The 25,639-nt window shown below is 49.8% G+C and overlaps 1 protein-coding gene across 1 annotated transcript; it reads left to right on the top strand.

Moving 5' to 3' along the window:
• The first annotated feature begins 371 nt into the window (after nucleotides 1-371).
• NR2F1 (nuclear receptor subfamily 2 group F member 1) lies at nucleotides 372-11,109 on the top strand. Its single transcript, XM_058171415.1, has 3 exons — nucleotides 372-1,166; nucleotides 3,758-4,285; nucleotides 10,084-11,109. The coding sequence occupies exons 1-3, from the start codon at nucleotides 737-739 to the stop codon at nucleotides 10,362-10,364; spliced, it is 1,239 nt and encodes a 412-aa protein (XP_058027398.1). The 5' UTR covers nucleotides 372-736; the 3' UTR covers nucleotides 10,365-11,109.
• Nucleotides 11,110-25,639: the final 14,530 nt, after the last annotated feature.

Below are 25,639 nucleotides of genomic sequence, written 5' to 3'. Positions count from 1 at the left end.
GGGCGAGCTGCTAGCCCGCTCGGACGGTACGGGGCTGTGGCCGGCCCGGACTGGGTCGGGCGAGCCCATCGCCTTCTCTTCCTCCTTTCCTTCTTCCTCCTCCTCCTCTTCCTCCCGCTCCCTCTCCTCCCCAGGGTGACCCTCCTGAATGCCTTTCCCGACAGCCCGCTTCGCCCCGCTTGGTTTTGCAACTTGAAAAAGGACGCGTTTCTGGAGGGAAGGAAAGAGGAGCAGCAGCAGGAGCAGGAGGAGGAGGAGGAGGAGGAGGAGGAGGAAAGGCTCTGGCCGGGCGGCACAGAAACGCTCCCCCGAGCCTTTGGGGGGGAGACCGCCGAGAAGCCTTGAAAGCTCGCGGGAATCCCATCGCCCTCTCCCGAGGAATCACCCCGAATTCGAGGCGGGGAGAGGGAAAACGCGGGAGCTGGGAAGGCGAGGCGGCGGGGAGGAAGGAGGCAGGAAGGAGGGCAGGCGGGGGGCAGGGCAGGGGAGAGAAGCGGAAAGCAACCAGCCGAGAGAGCAGGCAGCGGCGGCCGTAGCAGCAGCAGCAGCCAAGCAGGAGGAGTCCTGATCCTTCGCTTCTGCTCTTCCCCCCACCACCACCACACCAGCCCGGCCCGACAAGCCGCCTTTTCCTCCACCCCACCCTTCCCCCACCCAGCCCGGACCCCCTCCTCTCCCGGCCTTTTCCCCGGCGGACCACCCCCCCCGTTTTTTTTTTCCTCCGCGGGCCCGAGATATGGCAATGGTAGTTAGCAGCTGGCGAGATGCGCAAGAGGACGTGGCCGGGGGCGGCCCCACCGGAGCAGCTCAGCCGGGCCGGGATCCGCAGCAAGGGGCCTCGGCGGCCCCCCACACGCCGCAAACGCCGAGCCAGCCGGGCGCTCCGTCCACGCCGGGCGACAAGGGCCAGCAGCAGCAAAGCTCCGGGCAGAGCCAGCAGCAACAGCAGCACATCGAGTGCGTGGTCTGCGGCGACAAATCCAGCGGGAAGCACTACGGGCAGTTCACCTGCGAGGGCTGCAAAAGTTTCTTCAAGCGGAGCGTCCGCAGGAACTTAACGTACACTTGCCGGGCCAACCGGAACTGTCCCATCGACCAGCACCACCGCAACCAGTGCCAATACTGCCGCCTGAAGAAGTGCCTCAAAGTGGGCATGAGGAGGGAAGGTGAATATGATTTCCTCCCTATTCTACTCCAGACGGGGTGTGTGGAGGAGCGGGTCCCGGAGAGGGGAGGGGGAGACCTGCTGCCCCCCCGTCCCCTTCGCCCCCACATCGCAGCTCCCCGCTCCATCCGCAGATTATTAGTATTATTGTTATTAATATCAGCACCCAAGGCTACCGAGCGTATGAGTCGACTAGTCCTATCGCTCTCTGCCTCTCCCTCTTTCTCTTCCCCACGCCTGCCTTTTTTAAAATAATAAATAATAATTCGGAACTGAGGAAGGAGGAAAGGGCCACGTAAAGGGACCCTTTCTTTCCATGCTGGCTTCTCCTGCCCAGTTTCACTATTCCTAATTCCTGTTAAAACGGGAAGGGTGGCGGGTGGGAACCCTAACTTCAGACGAGTCAAACTTCCTCGCCTCCCCCAAAGAAATGTGTTTCAAGGCTGTGCCTGCGTCTGTCTGTCTGTGTGTGTGAATTGTGCCGCTTGTATTGCTTCTTTCTGCCGCCTTCCTCACCTGCTAGCTACTCCTCGTTTTCCAACATCTGGCCTTTGGCGAGATTCCTTTTTCCTCTCGTGCTTTGGGAGGAAAGTTTGTGAATGTGTTCTGCTTTTTTTTTCTTTTTTGTACTTTTGTCATTTCACCAACCTCATCCCCCTGTGTGCTCTTCATTTCATTTCCCTAAGACATTCCCCATTGTCTCTTAAACACAGTACTACTTACCAGTTGCAAACCACCCCAAGTCGTTGATTGCTGTGTTTGTTGTTGCTGTTGTTGTTGCTGTTGTTGTTGTTACCATAAGGCATAGCTTCTTTCTGGATTGTGCTGGTCAATGTTTGAAAACAAACACAAATTCTTCCAGTGTTCTAATGGCAAGGTTCTTCCCCACCCTTTATTTATAATACATTTCCATCTACTTTTTATTTTTCCTTTACCAGCTTTATTGCAATATATGCAAGCTCTGGTCAAAAATGTCCTAAGTGTCAAATAGATCAAATAGATCATTTTCTGCAGTGAAAATTTGAAAAAAAAAGTTAAAATACTTTCTCCCTTGTGCCATAACAAAAAAGGATTATTTTTTTAAAACTGTCCACTGATGACTTCATTTGAAGCTTCAGCCAGCTTTTGTCAGGAAACACATCTTGAAGAAACATAACTAAAAATTAATCAGTACAAATATATATGAAGGAGATAAATTCGCCCCTATTTTTGAACTGTGTTTGAAATGCACAGCTGCAGCTTTGGAAATCTAAACTATAGTAACAGAAATCGAAGTGAGGTTCTGACAGCAAAACAGAAATACCCTGATTGAAAATGATTAGAATATGCAATGGTGTGAAACAGAAAGCATTAATTGGAAGGGTTCAAATATTCACCAGAGGCCCTTTCTTCACCTTGTCACCTTTATTTTTATAAGAAGTTAGAATTTTTTGGCCTCGGATTAAGTAGATCGACACACTTACGCCCTTAGACACATACACAAACTTTGTTCAGCTTTAAATAAATCCAAACACACATTTAGGACAGTGACTGCATCCATGGCATTCGAGTAGTACGTGCAGGTGTGTGTGTGTACGTATGTATGTGTTGTGCATGCTGCACAGTTGCAAATGTTTGTCTTCACTGGCCAAAGCAATAGCAAGTTGGTGCTTTCTGGAACCATACAGTTAAAGACTTGGTGTTATCCTTTCTTCCCTGCCGCTCATGTTTGGCTTCTGTAAGTTCACAATTTATTTTAACCCACCTCTTTTAACAGTAACAACTCTTCCCCCCCCCCCCGCAAATCCTTTTAAATACAGAACCGTTCCGTTTAAATTGGGCAGAGGCTTGCCTCTGTGTGTGTTATGTGAGTGTGTGTGTTTAGTGGGACTGGGACCTGATTGTTTAGGCAAGAGTAGCTTGCAAAGACTAAGGAGAGCCCTGACACCCCCCCTCGCCTCCCCCTTCCCAGTTTGGTAGCCTTATTGTGCGATTCCTGGACTGGCAAATAAAGGGGAGGCTTGGCTGGATGGTATTTTGCAATCGCAAGAACTTTGAGCACTGACTAGGCTCAAGAGGACTCAGAATGTCTCACTGGGTCTCTGGAAAGACGAAGCGGGAACATTTTGCAGGTGGGACCTGATACGTGTTTGTTTGTTTTTTAAAGCGTTTGGCAGAGGCAGCTTTGAAAAGCTTGTGCTTTTATCCGCACCATCTTCTTCTTACCATCCCCATCCTCATCTTCTTCTCGCGGGGGAGAAAAGGCGACCTCCCTCGCAGGAGCATCGGGGCGTCCCCATTTGCACAACAATGCAAGGTTGCGGGAGGGGGGGGCTTACATTGTGCGCGTGTGTGTCTGTGTGTCTCCCTATTACCCATACACATACCTTCGGATTTGTGTGTGTGTGTGTGTGTGTGTTTGCGTATGTCAGAAGGAGCGCGCTTGTGAGTGAGAGTGTGTGTGTGCGCGGGCGCGCGCGTTGCTTGGGCTGCTGCTGCTGCTGCTGCTTTCGCCTTAGCGCGGGGCGAAGGCTGTCTGGAGGGCTGGGGTTTGTCCAGGCTGCCGGATGCACATTTCCTCTCCTTTTCTCTCTCTCTCCCTCTTTTCGTCAGCGGTTCAGCGAGGAAGGATGCCTCCGAGTCAGCCGAACCCGGGCCAGTACGCGCTGACCAACGGCGACCCGCTGAACGGCCACTGCTACCTGTCGGGCTACATCTCGCTGCTGCTGCGAGCCGAGCCTTACCCGACGTCGCGCTACGGCAGTCAGTGCATGCAGCCCAACAACATCATGGGCATCGAGAACATCTGTGAGCTGGCGGCGCGGCTGCTCTTCAGCGCCGTCGAGTGGGCCCGCAACATCCCCTTCTTCCCGGACCTACAGATCACCGACCAGGTGGCCCTGCTGCGCCTCACCTGGAGCGAGCTCTTCGTGCTCAACGCCGCCCAGTGCTCCATGCCGCTGCACGTGGCCCCGCTCCTGGCCGCCGCCGGCCTCCACGCCTCGCCCATGTCTGCCGACCGCGTGGTGGCCTTCATGGACCACATCCGCATCTTCCAGGAGCAGGTGGAGAAGCTCAAGGCCCTGCACGTGGACTCCGCCGAATATAGCTGCCTCAAAGCCATCGTCCTCTTCACCTCAGGTCAGTGGTCCAGGCCAGGCTGGGCTGGGCTGGGCAGGCTGGAGGAGGTGAAGCAGGCCCTCGCTGGCCCTTTCCCAGAGACTTGGGCCAAAGGCAGAGGCGGGTCGGCGCAGCCCTACTGGCTCTCGGGCCTAGCAAGCAGGTCTCGCTAGTTGGTGGTCTTGGGCTGGGCAGTTTCCTTAGGTTCTACGTGAAATGGGCAAAGGGAAGGTTTAAGGGCTGCTGCTGTGGCTGCTTTGGCTGGCGTTTGGCTTCGGAGCAGTGAGTAAATTAAAATATGCAAGAGAGAGAGAGAAAGAGAGAAAAGAGAAGAGGGGGAAGTTTAAAACATTAGCCAAGGTTTTTCACCAGAGCTTGTTGAGTAGGAAGGCAGAGATACAAATAAATCCTTCACATTACTGCTTTATTGCTCGGTGGTTCCCCCTTCCCCTTTACTGGAAAGTATTCATAATTTAAATTGCTGTGATCAGAGGAGCAGGTAAAAATTGACCTGAAGGCCAAAACACTCATACACACACACACCTACACCCCTACCTACCTACCTACCTACCTTTCCTGCTTAAAAAGAAGTGCTCGCCCCAAGATTTGCAGAGATATTTTCTTGCCTTTTTCTCAAGGTTCCAGCCCCATTTTTTATTCTCTTTCTCCCCCATCTCCAAACATTTCTGCTTTCTCTAGTTTCTGTAGTTTCTCATCTTCAAGCTCTGGTTCCCAGAAAAAAATACATAAAAACACACAAGGCAACTCTATAACCAATACTAACAGATTAGCTGCAACACCCCACATCCTCCACCCAATTAAATTAGAAACAGGGATGGATAATGTGCTGGTCCATAATTTTGTTTATGATAGATGGCTCAAATTAACTTTGCAAAAGAGGATATTAACCTCACCTTTGAAGTGCTCTGGTTGAAGTCTATAAAAATTCAGGCATCTTTTTATTATTGCAAAGCCCGTTGAGCCATATATCAACAAAATCAAAGATTTATGGATAGAATATACAAGAAGGCCTTTGGGCCTTACTGGAAAGGTATGGCTGTCTGTGAGTTAAATTTGCACTCTACACAGGACAATCACCTGCTCAAAAATAAATATTCCTAAATTGGGTTGTGTGAGATTGAAAGTTCATGGGAATATTTGTGCTATTTTTATTTATTTTTTTAAATCTTTTTGCGTGCTTTAGTACTATTATATTTCCCCTTAAATCTGCAATACACAAAAGATTTCATTGGCTGGACTTGGTGACATTTCTGATTGAGAGGAAGAATCTATCAATATTTCTAGCTTCACATGCCTGAGAAGTAGTATTTACTTTGTGGCCAAAGGACTCTTAAATTTGTGCAAAACTGTAATATAGCAAACATACGTAGTATTAATATTGATTTGAACACTGGATAATTTATTTAGATGGGGACTCATTGGTATGCGCAGTGCTCAGAGAGGTGGACTGTGACTGCCCCCCCTTGTTCCTCTGGCTGCAAATGCAGGGCTGGGAGTGAAGACTTCTTTTCTTTGCAAGAGGATCAAGTGCAGATCTTAAAACAAATGGGGAGATTTACGAAGCAGCCTTAGAGACACTGTTTGGGCCGCATTTTTCTTATCTGGTGGTGGTGGTGTTTTTTTGTTTTTTTGTTTTGTTGTTGTTGTTTTTTGTGGCGGAAACTTGTGTTTTTTCACAACTGACAAAAAGGGACCCTGCTGGCATTTTTCAGGGTGATTTCAACTGCAGCCTCACATATTTTTTCTTAACCCATTTATTGCATTGGAGACAGGAGGGACTGGACAAAGGGCAGAAATATTCAGATGAGTTTTAAAATAGCAGCTTTTAAGACAGAAAGGTAAAGAAAGGTGGTTGCTTAAAAGGGCTTCATTTGAAATGGTCCCCAGATTAAAAGGTGTGACACACACTCACCGTCCAATTTCTCAAATCCTCAAGGCTTACCTGGCTGATTTAATAAAGCAGATATTTTGCTATATTTTTGGGGGGCGCTCACAGCAATGTTAAATTGTTCATAATTATTCATTTAGTAACAATAGGTATACTGGAATAGTATTTTCCAGCATAACCCCTTTGATGGTTCATTCCTATCCATCCCCACATTACCCCACTTCCAAGTACCCCCTCCTTTCAGTTTTCATATACACTCATTTCCACTTGGGCTAATCTTGTTTTGATTGCTGGCCAGAAGGTAATTGATGGCAAATCTTTCATCAAGCCATCCAACTTTTTAAGCAAACTTTGATGGATGGAAAAAACATTTTTAGCCACCTGGTCCCAGAGGCTTAACTCAGCAATCTGATCCTAAATGTAAAATAAGTCTAGCTTCAAAATCATTGGGTTTTTTAGATGAGAGATCAATGTTGAAGCCTGCTTGGAGATCATTGTATTTCTTATATATTTTATTTATTTATGTATTTGATCACTACCAATAGGACTTCAGAATATTTTTGTTCACCCATAAAAAGTTCACCATATAAAAAGTAAACAGCACCTTAAAATTAACCCCAGCATGTTTATTTTTCACACCAAAATGCTAATTTCCTTAGCAAATGTATTTTTAATTAACACATGGGAGTGCACATCCTTCTACAACTTAGAATTATATAGGTAATATTACCCACAGAAATATCAGAGCAGGTCAGATGTATAAATCTATCTCCCAGGCACTAACAGGACGTTGGTTTCTCATTTTCTCATTTTGCAAACTGGTTTTTTTTTTTTGAGCACTTAAGGCTCCTAGGTGCATTAGGTAAAATATGCTCCACCTAATAACAAAAGCTGATCATTTTTTATTTACTGATATCGTTTCTCTGCCATTGATTGGAAAGGAAAATAGAAAGAAATAGCGACTACAGGGGAAATTATAACCGCTTGAGAAAATGAGAGAAACACAGTTTCTATGTCCATCACCTTCTGTCTTCCCAGTCTCCTCTCCTTTCTTTTCTCTCTTCCCCGCAAAGAAGTAAGCGAAAGGGGGTGAATATGCATCACTCTCCTTCTTTGGTCTACTATTTCATCTCAGCTCCATCAGCTGATCGATCAGAAGAGCCCAGATTGTTTAATTAATTTTCAGATTGTCTGGTCGAAAAGCATCCCCTCGATCCAGACATGTTTGCTGGGGAGGAGAGAATTACCTTGAGTGCGAGGAGTGCCAAGTAAATTCAAAGCCCACCCCTCATGCACTAGGTAGGAGTACAGCTTGAAGAAGAAGAAAAAGAAGGGGGGGGGAAATAACAGAAGAAGATATGTTTTATTAAGCATCTGTTGGATATATTAAGGAGAAGGGGAGGGGAGCTTTGTCGATGCTCTTTTCTCACAATCCCAGTGGTGGCCTCAAGCTGGAGAAAGCAGAAGCAGAAATAAATATTTCACCAATCCAGAGAATAGGGCAGGGAGCCTCCAAAGAGATGTGCTGAGGCAACCAGACCCTTTCATCCTGCCTTATTTAGAAGTTGCCTGAAACTGAAGACCCTGGTGGAAAAGGGCAACGTGGCAAATGGGGTGGGGGAGTAGAAGCTAGAGGGTGTAAGGGGAGGAAGATCTCTTAGTCACAGCTAAAGAAGATAGTGACTCTTCACTATAATGGACCACAAATAAGGGCAGGTCTCTGTTGCATGACGTCTGTGCATTGCAATCTCCCTCCCTCTCTCCCTCCCTCTTTCCTTTCCTCTCTCTCTCTCTCTCTCTCACACACACACACACACACATATTCTCACTCTCTTTTTTCTCCCTGCACCCCCTCCCCTGATTTTAGATGTTGCAAATGATCACTGCATTTAAGGCAAAAGCATGGATTAGCACAACAGTCGGGCGTGCGTAATTGTACATCTAAGCGCTCCTTAGTCTGTAGCTGGGGTCAGGAAGGTCTTTTCCTCAGAAGCGTTTGAATTATAGCTTGGTTTATTTCTATTTTCGCTTGAGGCCAGAAGCGTGGGCATGAAGGTGCCTGGCAATCGTTTGAAAGGCCCGGCCTGAAAACGGGAGATCCCTTGTCGCCAAACTAATACGCAATACTAGCTAAAACAACACCTCAGAAAGAATTGTGCAAATAATTTTTCATTGCCTTTTTCTAAGGTGTTACATTTGAAAGCTCGGTTTAGGGGACCCTCCCCCAGATTAATACATTCGTACATACATACATACATACATACATACATACATACATACATACACACACACACACACCATTCCCACACACGCGCGGCTGCGCGCGCGCACACACGCACACCCATCTCAAAAGCTGCTTTGATCTCCGCTAAACCGCCCTGCTAGTTGACGGCTGCCTTGTGATCATGATGTTTTGAAATATTTATTATTGATAGAAGAAAACAAGTTGCGAATCTGAACAAGGCAGACGACAGCGGCTCCCCGCTTCCCTGCCCGAAGCACCCGCCGCTTATGCGCAGGTGGCTTCTTCCCTCCCCCCTCGCTTCTGTTCCTTAGACTCTTGTTTTCTCTCTTTCTCTCTCTCTCTCTCCCGCCGTACCTGTTTTTAAAACAATAATAATAATAATAATAATAATAATAATAATAATAATAATAATAATAATAATAATAATAATAATAATAATAATAATAATAATAATAAGGCGGCAGTCAGAAAGCTACTAGGAAGGCTAGCTTGCTACCTCGGCCCTCTTTTTTTACCCTACGAGGAAGGAGGGAGTTGCAGAATATATATATATATATAGGTGGGGGGTCTCTCTTATGTAGTTTTCTGGCTCCGGGAAATGCGTATCCTTCCCCTCCGAAAGAGAAACTGGAGCTAGGCACTTTCCCGACTCTCTGGAGGCCTCCTTTCTCGGCTCTAGCTGCAGCCTCCCAGCTCGGGCCAGGCAGGCGGCGCAGCTTTGTGAACGCGAGCGAGAGCAGCTGCAGGAGAAGCAGCTTCTTAGCGCAAGGCGGGTGAAGGGGGGGGGAGAGGGAAGGCTGGGAGCTGAGCCATTTTCCCGGCGATGATTATCCGGCTTCCAGAGACGCCACCAAATTTCAACGGCTCGATCGCCTCTCGATCCAGAGACAAAGCGAGCGCGCTGCTAGTCTAACTCGCCTTCTCTCGCTCGCTCTCTCTCAGCCTTCCTCGCGCACACACACACAACCACCTCCCGGAAATGAAGGCGGCCGCCTTTTCTACGAGCTGGGCTCGGATCCTAGCCTAGCCTGGTTCGGTTCTCTCGTCTGCCTGCGCAGCGCCTGGCCCCACTGAGCCCACCCCGGCCGGAGCCTTTTCCCAGAGTGTGGAGGGGGCGCCGGAGGAGGGGGGCGCGGAGGCGTCCTTGGGTGTCTTGTCCACGAAGGATTTCCTCCCCACTCCCCCCACTCTTCCCCCCTCACGCACAGCTGGCGGGGCCTGGCGGCCTCCCTCCCTCCCTCCCTTTCTCTCTCTCTTTCTCGTTCTCTACGCAAGGGAGGACAAGTGCGCGTGTCCACCGGCTAACAATAGGATGCAACTCTCAGCGAAGGAAGCGAGGCCTCGGTCCTTCCTGGCATCTGCAGCCGCATGGCTGCAGGGCCGAGAAGGGTAAATCCGGTTCCCCACTCCTCATTCCTCCCTCCCCCTTTTTTTTAAACAGACGCCAGTCAGGTGAAGAAGACACCGGGGAGGGCTGTCCTGAGTCCCTGGGGATCTCAATGTCGGGAGAGGAGGGAGTGGGGTGGGATGGGATGGGATGGGGGGGCCGACCTGCCGGCTAGCCGGGATGGCCAGGCCCTCGCTAACCCTCTTGCCCTGCTGTCTCTCCCTCTCTCTCCCTCTCCTTCCCTTTCGCCCACGCTGCTTCTCCGGATGGCCGGACAGATGCCTGTGGCCTGTCGGACGCGGCGCACATCGAGAGCCTGCAGGAGAAATCGCAGTGCGCCCTAGAGGAATATGTGCGCAGCCAGTACCCCAACCAGCCCAGCCGCTTCGGCAAGCTGCTCCTCCGGCTGCCTTCCCTGCGCACCGTCTCCTCGTCGGTCATCGAGCAACTCTTCTTCGTCCGCTTGGTAGGTAAAACCCCCATCGAGACGCTCATCCGAGACATGCTGCTCTCCGGCAGCAGCTTCAACTGGCCTTACATGTCGATCCAGTGTTCCTAAAGCAGCCCCTGGCCTCCCCCCACCCACCACCACCCCCGCTTAAGCGATCCGCCACGGGCCTTGAGGCTGGGCGGCCAGAGTGGGGGGAGGTCCCGAGGAGAGAGAAAGAGCAAAAGAAAGGGACCCACAAACGCCCCACTTCCCCAAGGCCGGGAGCTCGGAGACCTCGTCTTGAAGGAAAGACTGGCAGAGGCTGGCAACTCCGGCCCGGCGGCGGTGGCCAAAAAAAGGGGGGGCAGCTCGCCTGTGTGGAACCAACGGCGACCGCGAGGTGGGAGACTTTTAAAACGAAGGAACAAAAAAAAATAATAGCAAAGACCGAAGGGATTTTTCTCATTGTACTGCCTGCCCACCCGCCCACTCACCCCCCCTCCGAGAAAGAGAGGAAAGAGGAAGAGGAGGAAGAGGATTAGATGGATTTTCCTGGATTGATCACGGACCGAAAACGGTGATCAACTGTACAGCAAACAGTTTTAAGCAACGGAACTGATGCCGAACTGAACCGAGGGGGAGGGGGAACGGGAGGGGGGGATCCACAGGGAAACACTGACCACGAACATTGTTCTTCATTTTGTAAAATATTAGTCTTTATTTTCACTTTTTTTGTAAAATTTAAAAACATCGTTATGCGCATAAAGGAGAGAAGAAAAACCAACACAAGAAACAAAAATTTAGGGAGGGGGAAATAACGTTTTCCAAATAATTATTAAAAAAAACAAGGAATTGTTCTGTGTGTATGTATCTATATCTGTTTTGTATTTTTTTCTGGTTCCAAACCAGGCTTCCTGTGATTCTATACTAATAATTTTTGATATAACCCTTTGCTTCTTATAATGAGTGCGATATATGTTGTCGAAGCTGTTCTTCAAGAATTAAAAATTGAAGTGAGAATTTAAAACAAAAATAAAAGAATTTAGCAAAAAGAACAAAAAGGCAAGAACACCCTGAAGGACCACCGGAGTCCCGCTGCCCTCCCCCAATCTGTGTTCCTTGGTGTTCCCCTCCCCACTTGGTTGTCTGTGGAGTTGGGGGGCTCCTACTTTCCCTTCCCCCGCACACCAGCCCTTGGTTTGCAGTTCCCCCCAAGAGTTTCAAGGAGCGGGAATGGGGGGATAACAGGTTGAACCTGGTGTCTAGTGAGGTGCCTCTGTCTCTAGGCGTTGGTTTGATGTTACAAGGCTTGTGACTGAAGCTGACAAAACAGGAAACAAAACAGGAAAAGTTGGAGAATCCCTTTAACAGCCTGCTGGTGGCTTCCAGCCCTTCTGTTTGCATAATCCGCAATGCCAATGGGAATGCTGTATGTGGTGGTGGGGGGGGAGAAGGGAGAGTGCCTTTGGACTACCTTTGTGGAGGTTAAATAATTTTTTTAATGGGTCCTAAACTCCCTCACAGATGTACCCCCCAATATCTGTTAGTGTGGCTTCAGGTTTCTAGGTCCTTTCAGAGAAGTGATCTAGTGCCAGGGGTCTCCAATCTTGTCAACTTTAAGCCTGGCGGAGCTTTGCTGGCTGGGGAATTCTGGGAGTTGAAGTCCGCCAGGCTTAAAGTTGACAAGGTTGGAGACCCCTGATCTAGTCTTCAGAGAGTGTATGGGAGCAAAAGAGAGCTGGAGATACAGATGTCTGGTGCTCTGTTCAGACCCAAGGACAGGCCTGTGCCCTTCCTGGAGTGGAAGGTGGGGGATGGGGGAGAAACATTGAGGAGTCTCCTTGAGGCTTCTCCTTCATTTGAACACAGAGGAGTGAAAGCTTCATCTCGCGCGCCCCCCCCTCCCCTCTTTCAAGTGCATCAGCAAGTTCTCAGGGCTCGGAACCCCTTTTGAAGGCAACAACTTTCCCAGGGCTTGGAGCCTGGTCTCTGCCAATCCCAGTAACAGCTTTCAGCGCATTAATGTTTTATAGGATCTGAGATGGAGCTGTAAGAACCCAGGCTGCCAAGGGAGCTTTTTCTTAACGTATTAATAAAGCCGGATCTTTAAAAATAACATTCCTGCAACTCTAAACCCCCCCCCCATCCTCTCCCTCTCAGCTTCTCTTCCTAGCCCTCCAAATTAGGAAGGGTTTGAGATAAGGCAGGATTTTCAGCTACAGAAATTGGTGGCAGGTTTTCCCCCAATTAATTGGCTGCCTGCATTCCTGCACCTTTTTGTTTTCATTAACAAGCTTTTCTAGTCTTAATTCACTTGCCTGCCTGCCTGCCTGCCTGCCTTCCTTCCTTCCTTCCTCCCTTCCTTCCTTCCTTCCTTCCTTCCTTCCTTCCTTCCTTCCTTCCTCATTCCAAACACAAGAGATCCTAGGAGATTCAACGAATGAGCATTTACAGCTGAATAATCACTGCTGTCAGCCCCTAGTCTGAAAGGCTAGCCCTTGTCAGGAAGAAGAAGGTAGCTTGGCTTTCATTTGTTTCAGTGCTGCCTAAAACTGAACTGGCCATGTCCTTCTAATTTTTGCAGAGTGGGACCAGAGAAACCTACCTTTAGAATCAGACACTTTAATATATTATGTATTAGTCTTTGATTGACCTTCCATTATCTAGCCCTTGATGCCACGAAGGTTCTTGAGAAACCCCAAAGCATCCTCAGAATTGTAAGATGGGTTCCAATTCATAATACTAGGCTATGATTTCTCAGATTATTATTTTTTCTCCCACTCTAACCCATTTTTTAAGATTCATAATATGAATAAGTATTCTAAAACTGGAAGGAAGGAAAAAGTCTAGCTGAGGTGTGGGGAAAGGCCTTGGTTTTATAGGACTGGGGTTTTCTTTTTATTTCCAATGCTGTAATACTTAGAATGTAGCCTTCCCAGTTTGCTTTAAGAAGGGAGGGAGAAACCAAAGGATGCTTGTTGGAAACGTTGGGCCAGTAGGTGCACAGAATCTCAGCTGGCCAGCTGCCTTAGTAAAAAAAAAAAAAAGCCTTTTGCTTCTAGTCACACAGCATACCTTTAGCCATGCCCAAAAAAGGGAGGGGAAGGTCTTAGAAACCAAAGCCATCTTCCAAGGTTATCTAAATGCTGTGGGCAGTATTGAAACTAGCAGTCACAATGAGCAAAATAAATACATCCACAAAGTATATCCTGCCCTCTGTGGAAGTGGGTGTGGTTGCCAAGTAAACCTTGAATTGCACTTGAAGCCACTTAGGTGCCACTTAGGCTGCAGTTCTACGGCCCTGAGTTCATCTTTGCTGCAGTGACAGCTTCTCTTCCCAAAACAGCCTGGCCTCTACCTGCTCTTTGATTTCAATCTAACCTTTTCCAGACAGACTTAACTTTGGGGGTGTTCCGAAATGAGCCGGTTCAAAATTCAGGAATTTTGATAAGGGATGTTTTGTGTGTGTGTGTGTGTGTGCCATTTTGCAAAGTGAAATTATGGCTTTAAGCATACAACTCTTTTCCCCCCCCCCCAAATCTCTGAAATTTAAAGCTGTCTCAAAAATAGCGCTTTTTTTTGTACGCACTCACCACAGGCTCTTTTTTGTACATTTATTGCTGTATTCAAGGACAACAAGCTTTAGAGGTCCCTACGCCTTCATGAGAAAAAGGGTTAGATCTTCCTAAGGGGGGGGGGACTTAGCATTTTGTTGACAGCTGAACACTGCTTTCAACCTGGTACCCTACGGATCTTATTGACTACACATCCCAGCATCTCATGTCAACAGGAGCAGGGGTCTTTGTTAGTTGTGGTAATGGGAATATTGACCCAAGATATCAGAAGAAACCAGGAAGTGATAAACAGATTTTGGATGGGGGGGGATAGGGGAATGGATGCTACCAAGATTGGTGAACACTTGGTGTATTCCAATCATCAACTGGGTTTAATTTGTTTGTAGGCCTTTGGATGATGAAGGGACTTCAGCCACATTCAGTTTAGTTATTGCTGCTTTTTTTCCTAATTGATACAATATGCCTGGGCTCCCATAATTGCTACATGAGAATTATCTGTGGTCTTTTTTTTTAAAACCAAAGAAAGCAGATTTATTTTTGTAAGAGACTAAAAGCGGGCTGAGGGGGGGGAAGGAGAGACTGAAAAATAAAAGGAAGAGAGGCTTAAAAGAGGCGATGAACAAGTGTATTTTGGACAGTCTCCTCCATGTAAAAAGTAGCAGTAATATACCAAAGAAAACATCTGTAAGAAGTTCAAGCTAAAGACTTTTCTTCACGCTGTTAAATTTAGTTAGCCTGCTCCCTTTTAAGTCCCATCATCATGAAGTAATTCTATTTTTAAAAAATATAGAATTTTACCTTCAAGCCAAATTATTTTTCTTGGCAGATAAAATGTTTGCAGAGGATGAGCGTTTTACATTTATCTGCAGTTACCTGGAAAAAAACTTATAGAGTTAAACTCTGCTGGGATTTTTTAAAAATCAGAGTTTAAAAGTATCCCTTCATCCGACTTTGCTGTAGTACCAGGGGAGCTAGGTTAACCCCTTCTGTTTTAAGAATCCTAGAAGAGCTGACCCATAAACCAAGTATATCACAAGCCTGGACAGAGAGGGGGAACCCTACTTTACGCACTCTCCTCCAGGAACAGAATTTGGGTTGAAATCTGTTTTGTGTCTGGTCTTAGGGTCAGAATGGGACGTTTGATTTACTTAAGGTAGTCTTAACTCTCCACAAAAAAGAGAAGTAAAATATATCCCCAACCACTTCATCTTCTCTCTGACAATGGACTTCAAATCTTATTTTCACCCTTAACCCAAAGAGATTAAAAAGAATGAAATATATTCTGCATCCCCCGCCCGCTCCACCCGGGTCATTAGCCTGGATGCCAACAATTTGAGCTTCTTTTTTTTTTTACCCCTCCAAGAAGGCACATACACCGTCCACTAGGAAAATTACGTGGAAAAAGAAAAACAGGTTCATCTTTTCTAATGGGTTTCTAAGGGAAAAGGCGAACGGTCAGCCTAACGACTTTGCCAAGGTCTTCCAGCTTGCCGGGAGCGCGCCGCTGCTTGGCGGGCCTGCCGGGGCTTCCTAACCAGTCCGCGTTTTGACGAGAGTTCCCGGAGGTGCTGGAGGGAGAGGGGGGGTTAGAAGAAAGAAATGGGGGGGGGAACACAAGTAGACGCCAATAAAACTCTTGTTTAAAAAATAACAAAAAACCTCGCGTTGGATCCAGGCCGTTCCTGAGCGCTTTGACTTGGGAAGCCAAAAGAGTTTTATTCCTAAATGAGTTAAAGAGCCATTTACCTCTGGCGTCCATTCATCACCGCCACAAGTCGAGAGCCTCGAACATGGGGGCGATTTGTTTGCTTACACAACCAGCTGGGCGCAATTTCACGTCTGAGATCTCTATCTGAAAGCGCCCCTCATTTATTACCCTTACTTGTCAACGGATCCACTTTCAAAGGTGGGGTGTGACTTTGCAAAAAGAAAAAAAAAAGAAGAGAAGAAGAAAGAAGAAAAGAAAGGGTTGCCCATGCTGGAATGAAGTATTTTCCCTAAATAACAGTTTCGCCTCCACTCCCCAGTTATTCTCCCCTGCAGATCTGGGGCTTCCCGAGCAGAGAAGATGCCAGCTGGAAGACAAGACGATCAAGCGGCCTCCGCAAGAGCCGATGGGGCGCCCAGCCAGGGCACCTTCCGAGTTTTGCGCTGGCCGCCGGCCTTCTTCTCTGACTCCGAGAAAAGCAGCAGTCGGCCGCCCAAGAGCCTTTGTGCCAAGCCCGCTTACTCAAACGTAAATCCGGGCGAGACCGAGGGCTTCCCGGGCCTCTCTTGGACACGAACTCTGGCGGAAGCCGGTGGGAACTCCTCGCCGGCCGCGACGCCCCAAAATTGGGACGCCAAACGCCGCCGTTGAAAAAGCGGCCGCGACAAGAGCAATTAGAGGAGTTGAAATGGCCGGAAGGTAGGAGGGAAGAAAGGACTTGCTTCGGTCCTTTTCGGCCAGGTACAGCTAAGCAATTTGGGGAAAGACGAGGGACGGCGATGTTGTCGGGAGGGGGCTTCTCCCTAATCGCAAAGCGAGGTCAAACAATTCGCGATCTTTGAAGGCCGGAGTAGCTACGCCTGGTGCAAGCCAGAGGTGGGGGGGGGGGGAGACTATAGAAACTCGGCCTTATCCAAGGTCGGTCTAGCACCAACCAGACCCCTGCTGAATTCAAAGGCAGCTGCCTTAAGCTCAGGGATCCACCGAGGCGCGTAGGAAATCAGACGTACCTCCACGTGGCTGGGAAAGGAAAATGCAAGGGGTTGAAGGTTAGGTGAAGATCTGTCGATCTGCTCTTCCTCGGCCGCCCACCTGCCTGATAAAGGCGGAAAAGAGCAAACCGGTTTATATATGTGTTAGTAGGAGAAGAACGAAATTCAACGAAAGGGAGGAGAAGGGCGAAGCTGGATCTCCTCCTCTGCCCTTCTCGGGGAAACCACGGATAGCCCCCGGAGTCCAGTCCGACCGGGTCTGAAAGCAGGGAAGGCTCAGTCTGGAAGGCCGGCGGCCTCCCTGGGTCACTGCCCTGCTTCCACCCGCGGCTTCGCGGCTGTTGTCCTCAAAGGAGAGGCGCAAGGAAGAGAGTTTCTTGGGGCGACCTCGCCTTGGCTGCCAAAGGTTTAGGGAGGCGTTTGCCTCGTGTGACCTTTATATTGGACAGAGAAATAAAGCAGTGGCTAAACCTCGAGGTCAGCTATCGATCGATCTCTGGGCTTAGTAGAATGGCGTGCAGGAGCGGGCGTGCATATAAGGTGGGGGGTCGGGGGCGCCCCTGGAACTTGGAAGCCCAGTTAATGTTATTTAGTCGGAGAGCGAAGGTAAGAAACGCCCATCGGAATCTTTTGGAGAGCCGGCTATAAGTCGGCAGCGGGGAGAAGGAAAACCAGGCGACTGTGTGCACTTGGCTTATTGGTGCGCCTGTTCCGTCGGCGAGTAAGGAACTTGTAGCTTAGATGAAAAGACAGGAAACGGGACCTGCAGTTTGGCGGGTGGCTGCGGGCAAGCGAAAACGAGCGCGCATATTAGAAACCTGGCTGGGATCACAGTCTTCTAAGGAGAGACCGCCTGGTTGGGCGCGGGGAGGGGAGGGGAAGGGAAGTGGGGGAGTTGCGAGAGGAGGGGGGGTGGAATGACGTGACTGTGTGATTCTGCGGTTTCTCCCAGCTCTGTTGAGGATGATTAGCATTCCTCGCCCGCCCCAGACCTGAGCTGACAACTAACAGAGATATCCAGTCCAGCGCTAGGCCTCTTCTGCTTTTGTCTACGGCTGTCTAAGGAGAGAATCGGGATTCTTCGCGGGTTCCGCACCGTGAACGCCCCGCTGCCCGATCCCTCCGCAACCCCTCGGCCAGGCCTTAGCCCCATCCTACCCATCGGACTCCCCCCCCCCACAACAACTCCTCTCTCCATTCTTTACAGGCCTTTCCCCCGAGTGTGCTTTCCAAATCCGCTGTCCCTGGAAAAAGTTAACTTGCTTTTCTGTTGCTTTTCTGACCTTACAGCTCCGAAGGACGCGTCTGCGCCGCGCACGCAGTGGGGCCTGCCTTTCTCCTCTGAGCTTTAGGGGATTTCTTGCGAGGACGAAATAAAAAACCAAATACCTCTGAAAAGGAAGGCTGGCTCTTGGTCGCCCTTGCCTTCCCTTTGGCCTTTCTTTTTTTTTCCTCTCTCTCTCTCCACTTCTCTTCTTTTGCTGTTGGAAAACGTTTAGTCTCGCCCACTCCCTTTGAAACGGTTTTACAAAGAGGAGGGAAGATTAGGGGGGGGGAAGGGAGAGAAGATTTGACTCTAATCCGAAATCCAGAAAGACCTTTGAATTCAAACTTTCTTACTTGGATGGTTCTCGGTCCCGATTTATAAACGTACTAGGATTAAACACAGGCGTTCACTCAAGAGGGTAGAGGTTAAAGATCCTAATACAGTAGGCGCAGGCGCGCGCGAGCGCGCGCACACACACACGTTAGTTTCTTGCAGGAAGGGAGCAAATTAGTCCCTGTTGACAGATGCTTGTCAATTTACTAGCTTCTCCCCAATTCCCCCTTCCCTCCTCCCTAACCCTTTCTTTGGGGCTGGCTTTGTTGCTTTTAAACTATGCGAGCCTCTCCGGAATGCCAGTCACGAGTCTAAACTTTGTGTCCAGCCCCCCCACTCCTGAAATGACCCTTTTATACGGATCCTGATATGTCTCAATCTGCGCCTCGCTCAAAGGCTCCCTTCTGGTCCCGCCGCCGCTCCGACCGACCAAAGAAGAACCCCTTCCCCCCCCGCCCCCGGGCTCTTCAGAGCCTGAATAGACCCTCCTGGCCACTGGCGAAGAGAGTGAAACCAGATGGGGGGAGGGAGAGATGGAGGAGCGATTTGGGGACAGACCGCCCCTAGGCCTGCGATTACCTGAGCTCCTTGGGAGAGGGAGGGGAGCCAGTGGCTGCTGCTATTCAGGCCAGGGGGGGGGTCTTGACTTGCAACTGGACTTCCCCCACCCATAATACCCGCACACATTCGCAAAGGAGGGAATAGGGGCCGGGAAAGAGGGAAGAGAATCGACACCACGGCCCAAATCGGAGCCCGGAAAACCCGGCCCAGTCTTTCTCTCAAGGGGAGACCTGCGGGGCAGAAGGGCCCGGGACGATTGGTCACGGGCTCCGCCTGGGTCACTTTCTGCGCCTTTTTCTTGACCGGGCGCTGCGGCCGCGGAGCTTTCCTCGCAGAATCCCGGAGAGAAGGCGGCGGAGAAGGGAAGGAGGTCTTCAAGAGGGCAGTGAACACCCCCAACCCCACACCCCACTAAAAGGACCGGGAAAAATGAAGCACAAAAGGCGTAGTGGGGATTAGGGGGCTGGGGTTACCGCGGCGGCGGCTCCAAACGAAACTTCCTAACTGTTGAAACAAACAAGCTTCCCTCCCTTCTGCCTCCCTCTCCCCCCCCTCACAAGCCCCAGACCCCGAACCTCCCCCGGCGCGGTGATGCAACCCGTAGGCCAGCCTATCCCAGCGAAGAGGCGGGGCTTTCGCTCCTTTTCGCCCCGGCACTTTCTTGGGCCAGAGGGATGGCGAGATAAGCTTTTCCAGCGGTTCCTCCGGGCGACCCCGAGCCCTGCCTTGTCTCCCCCCCCCCCGATCTCTGGGCCCCCGAGCTGCGGGGAGCTGGCGAGGCACTTCGAGGAAGTCGGGACGGGCCTCCTTGCTCCAGGAGACCAGATGACTTGGAGTTGAGCTATTTGATTTTTCATTAAGAAAAAAAAAAAGGAGGAATGAAGGTGGAAGGGAGAAGCAAGTACTTTTTCAGGTTGGCTCCTGGTGACGCCAGCCAGGAAGACCTTGCATTTAAAAAAAAAAAAAGGAGGGGGGAGGATGAAGAAGAGTCGGAGGGAAGTAGCCTTGTTAGAAAGGCTCCTCCCGAGGAAGGAGCCGGTCGGCGTTTCTTCCCACTTAAGAGCCACAGAAGCGCCGGTGCGCGCCTGAATCAGGCATGTTTATTCATTCTATTTGATCAGGCTCTCGATGTCTGTTGCTCCCCTTCTACCGTTTTTATGTTTGGTTTCTCCTGATGGCAAACATTGTAGAACTATAAATCTTGCATACAGTTAATTGTTATATCAGGGAACGCTCTGCTTAGTGTTTTAAGCCCTCCCATGTATTCTGGTCCCCTTGTAACTCAGTGCAAACACGAAGCTTTCTCAAACATATTAGTTAATGGGGCGAAAAGAGAGGGAGGGGGGTAGAGAGCGAGGGGGGAGGGGGAAGGAGAGAAAACGGTGGGAACGTTTACCTTTGATCACACAGAGGGAAAGTTAAGCGTGGTGAATACATCCATTCAGATCTGCTGAAGTCTGGAATAAAACATTTCTGATCCAGTGCGTTTTTTGTTTTATTTTGCTTTTCTGAAGCAAAAGAAAGGATTCCTCAAGAGAGGATGCTCAAAATTGTGGGCCACTGGTCGGCCAAAAAAGTTTGGCACCTGTACGGTCTCTTTTCCCCTTTCCAAATAAATAAATCCATTAATCAAATCTTTATTTTCTGTCATAGACCGGCATATAATCGCTAATAAACACAAATTTCGTCAAACTCCTCTGCCACCCTACACCACCCTTGAAAACCTTCTGTGGGCAGTTTTCTCCTTCGGCTGTACGGGTGATCTTTCTTTTACTACAAGTTCCTTACAAAAACTCCCTCCTCCGTTTTTATGGCGAAACCTGTGGTGGTGGTGGTTGCACACACACAGAGTTTATTTTACGGCTCAAGGAACCTTACCTATAACTATGCTGCCAAGGCCTTAAACCAGCCATAACCAGCCTTCCTGCAGAAAGAACAAGAAATCCGTTGGCTCTTTTTACAACAAAGTTGGTCGCAAAATACGATATGGGGCGGGGGACCCGGGTGAAATTAACTGCTTTCGTAAACTCAGATATGTCAGTGAGCTTTTTATCACGATGGTGGTGAAGGCTTTCCTCAGTTGGAAAAGAAATATGTCACGGTAAACTGGCACTCATACGTACAGCATATTTCTATAAGCGGAAGGGCAGAATTTAAAGGTAGCTCCTAAGCCATTTAGAACCGGTGGTTGAAAGCTACTTAACTGCAGACATCCCTGAAACTTAGCGGAGGATTCTGGACGATATTATTGACGAGGAATTGGCTTTAATTTAATTGCATATTAAGGCGGAACGAGACGCGAGTCTTGCTCTTCTGCTGGGCTTAATAGCATTTTAACGGGTATTTTATTCAGCCACTTTTTTTTCAACCGGTTCGGTTTCTCTTCGGGAAAAGCCATCCGGCGCGGAGCTTGAGTCGAGGGCTCGACAGGGGTCTGCTCCCCATTTGGAATGAGCAGTCGGGTTTGCGCTGGCGACCACCGCTCATCGGGGTACGAGAAGACCATTGGACGCTGCTGTTGCTCCCAGGAGATCAAGGAACGTCAGCCGCTCCAACCTGCCCAACACCAGCTCCGATTCCGGGGGACTCTTCAGCTGAACGCGCTGGCGCTCTCTAAGTTCAGCGCCTCGAACCAGCTCCCGTTACTCAAGCTCTCTACAACAACCCTCTAGTTAAAGCGAAGCTGATCGAGAGTGGAACTCGGCTTCCAAGGGTTGTAACCGAAGGCGGACAAAAAGCGAGGCTGTGCAGGGTCTGTCGCTTCGTAGCAGAGAGAATCTTGCTCTGCAAAGATTTTTTTTTAAAGCGCTCTTGATCTATCTCAGGGGAAGTAAAGGAAGCGAGGACCAAGACTGGGCCCAGCTTGCTCTCCCCCCTATTCCACCCCGAGAAAACGTGGGGCTCCCTGGTCTGGGGAGGGGGCGGTTGCACGCGTGACAGGGCTGCGTGGGGCATCAATCAGAGGGTATCGCTGGGTTTCCTTTTGTCAAATGGAGAGCGAGCCTCACAGGGAGCACTGTGAACTTCCTCGCGAGTAAAGGATTGAACATGCAGAGCGCTGGCTTTGGAAACAGACCACAAAACAAGGCCAAAGGCTGCCCTTGTTGGGCCTACTACGTCCATTGTTCAGCCTGCTGGGCCTTTGATCATCCCTTCCTTAGCTCTGCTGATTGCAGGGAGTCCGTCAAAACTGGAACGAAGCTAGTCGCAAAGAACCGGTACCTGCTCTAAACCCAAAAGTTTGGAGCCGGGTTGGTTGTTCCCACGGATCCATCCCTAAAAGTTACAGCAGATTTCTAGCCGATCCTGATTTGAGCGTCAGATCTGCTCCCAAAATTTCACAGTCTCCTTCCTGGATCTCCCACTCAGCACCAAGTCCTGTGCAGGGCACGTCTGGGAGTGGGGGAGGGGGGAGGCAGAAACCTGGAGAGCCCAATTCCTCTGTTGCCTCGGGACTGAGGCTGCAGCAGTTCCAAGGAGGGCAGGACCGTGGAGGGAAGCCTTGCTCATCTCGGGGCGTGTCTGCCTGCTGCCAGAGAGGGGCTACTAGAGACCAGGGTCGCGTAGGCTCCGGCTCTGATCTCTGGCGGTCTCTCTAAAGCACCGAAGCCCCGTTGGTTGAAGGCCCTCGTGGGAAGGGAGGAGGTGAAAGGAATGGCCCTGGCGTCTCTTGGAGTGACAGGCCCCAGTCAAAGGGCAGCCAGAAAGAAATTCTGCTAATTTGAATAGGGGGCTATTCAGAGAATTCCCCCTTTTTTTCCCCCTGCTCCATTTTAGACAGGATCCTGGGGATCGTTTGGGGCGGTGTGTCCGTGCATCCGCGGACAGGCGCGCCTGGAAAGTAATCTCCCTTTAGAGGAGAGGCCAGAGGAAAGGATCTAGTCCGGATCCTCCGGAGGGATGCTAAACTTAGCCTCGTTTTGGTCTGCCTGGACAACAAGTGTCAAGGCCTAAACTGGGTGAGCAGCGGTGGAGCCGCATTGGAAGGGGCAGCGGGGCGGGGGAGGAGAACCCGTCTTGAGAGCTGCTGCAGGGTCGCCTCCGAACAAGGCGGTTGTGGGAGAGGGTCTCCCTCCCCTCCCCCATCGCATTTCCCCTCCTGCCTGGCCAAGAGAGCGTCTTCACTCTCAGGGATTCCTAGGCTCCTCCATGAGAACCGGACTGCGGAGGGTGGAGGAGAAAAGCCACATTCACACCCGCACCCCGCTCCTCGGGTGGCCCCGTTCCAAGGTTTCCCTTAAGACCTTCGAAAGAGCCCCCCCCCTCCCGAGGGCTCTCCGGGAAACCTCTCGCTGGCGCCCACACGCCCGCCGTCCCCCCCCCGTCACGTATTAGTTCAAAAATGCCTGGTGGTGGCCGTTTCTTTCTCCCCCTCTCTTCCCACCCCACCCCGCACCCCCCACTCCGCTTCGCCACCCTCACCTCCCACCCACCCAAAGAGATTCAGCGCCTTCTTCGATAAGATGTAAGAGCGTTTTCAGGAGTGTGAAATGAAGACCCCGTGACAATCTACCAAGTGGGGGGGAAAAAAGAAGAAGAAGAAGAAGAAAAGGCCCTTTTAATGAGAACCAAAGGCAACCAAAAAACGTAGATGAAGTGTACCGTAAAGGCGGCTTCAGCAGTCCCCTGAGATCAGCCACCTCCTAGACTGGGTGACTGCGCAGAGGTAAGGCAGCGTGGTAGGGAGGACACCGGATTTTTTTTCCTTTTTTTTTTAAACTGTGCTTTATGATTGCTTCTCAGTCATCGACCCGTTTCCAGAGAGGCTTTGCAAAGGACATCAGATGTTCTCTCAAGTGAAGACAGACCCTCCCCTTCATAAGACAAATTAATTACTTCAGCCTTCTCGTTTGGCGGGGTCCTTTCCTTTCCCTTCTCTTTGGTTGTCTTTTCTCTTTGTCCCCCGGATCCCCCTTTCAAAAAGTCCAGAAGGGATGAAGTTGTTCTCCAAACAATAATTTAAATTTCTTTTCCTCCCGTTGCATTTTTCTACGCCCCCCTCCCCCTTAGCCTTCTTCCTATCCCCCATCCCAACCTCTTTCCAGTCCCAGCAAAGCAGGTAACGAGAGGGAGGAAATTCCAAAGGAAGGAGGGGGGAGGGGAGGGGGGGCAGAAGGAATAAGACGGATTTCTTCATCGGTGGGTAATAAAGTTAAAGACATTGTTTTGTCAGCCCGGCGCTAAGCAGAAAATAAATCTTAGGGTCTGGGGAAAACAAAACAGAATGGCGTTGGCGTGTGTGTAAATTTACTTTTAAACGCAATAAATCAATGTTCATTTAAGCAGCTGGAAACCCCACGGTGGAGCAGGTTACCTGGGTGAAAAAAAATGGAATAGGAAAGAGGAGGAGGAGCGGCAACATCAAAGGACGCTCCAAAGAGCGTCTCTTCCCCCCCCCACCTCCCACCCCGGAGATGCCCTAGTTTTCCACCGAAGTTCAGCAACATTTTAAAGCGCTGCCTCGGCCAAGAGTCCTCTGTTAGCCCCGGCTTATCTTTCCAAATTTCACTAGAGATGCTGCCCAGCCTGCAAACAGATTACTTGGAGCTGCTCTTTCAACTCTCCGGAAGACAGCGATTTAAGCAAGCGTTTCAGTTCCCGAATTGGACTTAAATGGACGGCTGATGACCGGCCCAAAAAATGGGCCGCGTAACAGAAGCTCGGACGTTTGCTGTCGGGCTCGGCTGCAGATCACCTCGGCCCAAGAAGGGGCCGCGGAAGACGCTGCTCTGAGCCCAGCCAGGCCGTTGGCCGCTCAGCCCTGGGCCTCTGCAAGCCTGCCGGGCATGGGGTGGCCCGATTGCCAGGCAGGTGGCAGCCAGGAAGGCCAAGGTCGGCTTTGTTTGTGAGAAGCGCTATAATTTCTCTGGAGAAAACTGATTTCCTGCCTTCGTTTAATTGCACGGAGCTAATAGAAACATGACTTGCAAACACCGTTAATGTTGGATCTTCTCTCTTTGCCCCTTCCTTCCTTCCTTCCTTCCTTCCCCTCTCTCTGTACGGATGTGTGTGGTTGCTTTTTTTCTGCTTCCTCAAACCTTCCAGTTTGCGAACTTCTCTTGGCCTAATAAAAATGCTGTATTTGGGGACTAATAATACTGGCCAACCTGATTACTAATGTTCATTACTAGGGCAAGAAAGCTCTAATGTAAGCTTTCTGAACTCAGCACCCTCCAAACCAGCGAAGTCGAAACTTTCATGGAACTCAGGGTGTGGAGGATGAGTCCTGTCCTGTAGCCCAATAAATTCGAACACTACTTTGGCCAAAGCTGTCGCCAATAGAACAACAAAGAAGATAAATACTCGTTTGAGGGGGTTTTTGCTGCCTTTTGAAAGACAGTCAATTTAGTAAGAAGGAACATTTCCCTTGGACCAAAAAAAACAAAAAACAAAAAACCTGAAATTAAGTTTCATCTGAAAAGTAAGAGGGTGGGGAAGGCTAGATTCATATTTTCGAGAATGTTTAAGCTCCTGCATCAGAGCCATCGAATTATTTTAGCTACTCACAGAAAGAAGTGCAATGTTATCTAAGCAAACGGATTTCTTGTATTTATCCTCTACGGGACCAAGGTGACTCTCTTCTCTTTTTAAACCTCGGTGAGAGAAGATAACGAGCAGGAAAGGTAATTAAGAGCCAGCCAGGTGGATTTTTCCCCCCCCTGTCAATAAATGCTGGGAACTGGTTGTTGCCACTAAGGAAAGAAGATGTGAGTTAGACACGGCTGAGGAGAGATGAGCTGCTTTCATGAAAGCAGGACGCAAAGGCCGAGTCTCTGGTGCTATTTGGGGTTGGGGGCGGGTTCTGTCCAGGTGAAACTGAGGTAGGAGTTTCATCACCCCTCTTCCCCCCTTCCCCCTCTTCCCCCCTCCTTTGGGTTGCTGAGAGGCAACCTACATTCCTCGCCTTTGGTTCTCCTTTCGTTTGCTAGATGGCGCTGTGTCTTTCAGGACGTTAGTTCCCATTCACC

Source organism: Ahaetulla prasina, chromosome 2, assembly GCF_028640845.1.
Source record: "Ahaetulla prasina isolate Xishuangbanna chromosome 2, ASM2864084v1, whole genome shotgun sequence".
NCBI lineage: Eukaryota > Metazoa > Chordata > Lepidosauria > Squamata > Colubridae > Ahaetulla > Ahaetulla prasina.
The sequence above is the reverse complement of the archived record's forward strand: the minus strand, read 5'-3'. Positions and strand labels throughout refer to the sequence as shown.

Bases quoted from the DNA above. Each gene is read 5' to 3' on its own strand.
- NR2F1 (XM_058171415.1), top strand. From the start codon at position 737: ATGGCAATGGTAGTTAGCAGCTGGCGAGATGCGCAAGAGGACGTGGCC. The intron at 1,167-3,757 runs GTGAATATGATT...TCTTTTCGTCAG, and splicing joins AGTGGGCATGAGGAGGGAAG to CGGTTCAGCGAGGAAGGATG. The intron at 4,286-10,083 runs GTCAGTGGTCCA...ATGGCCGGACAG, and splicing joins CATCGTCCTCTTCACCTCAG to ATGCCTGTGGCCTGTCGGAC.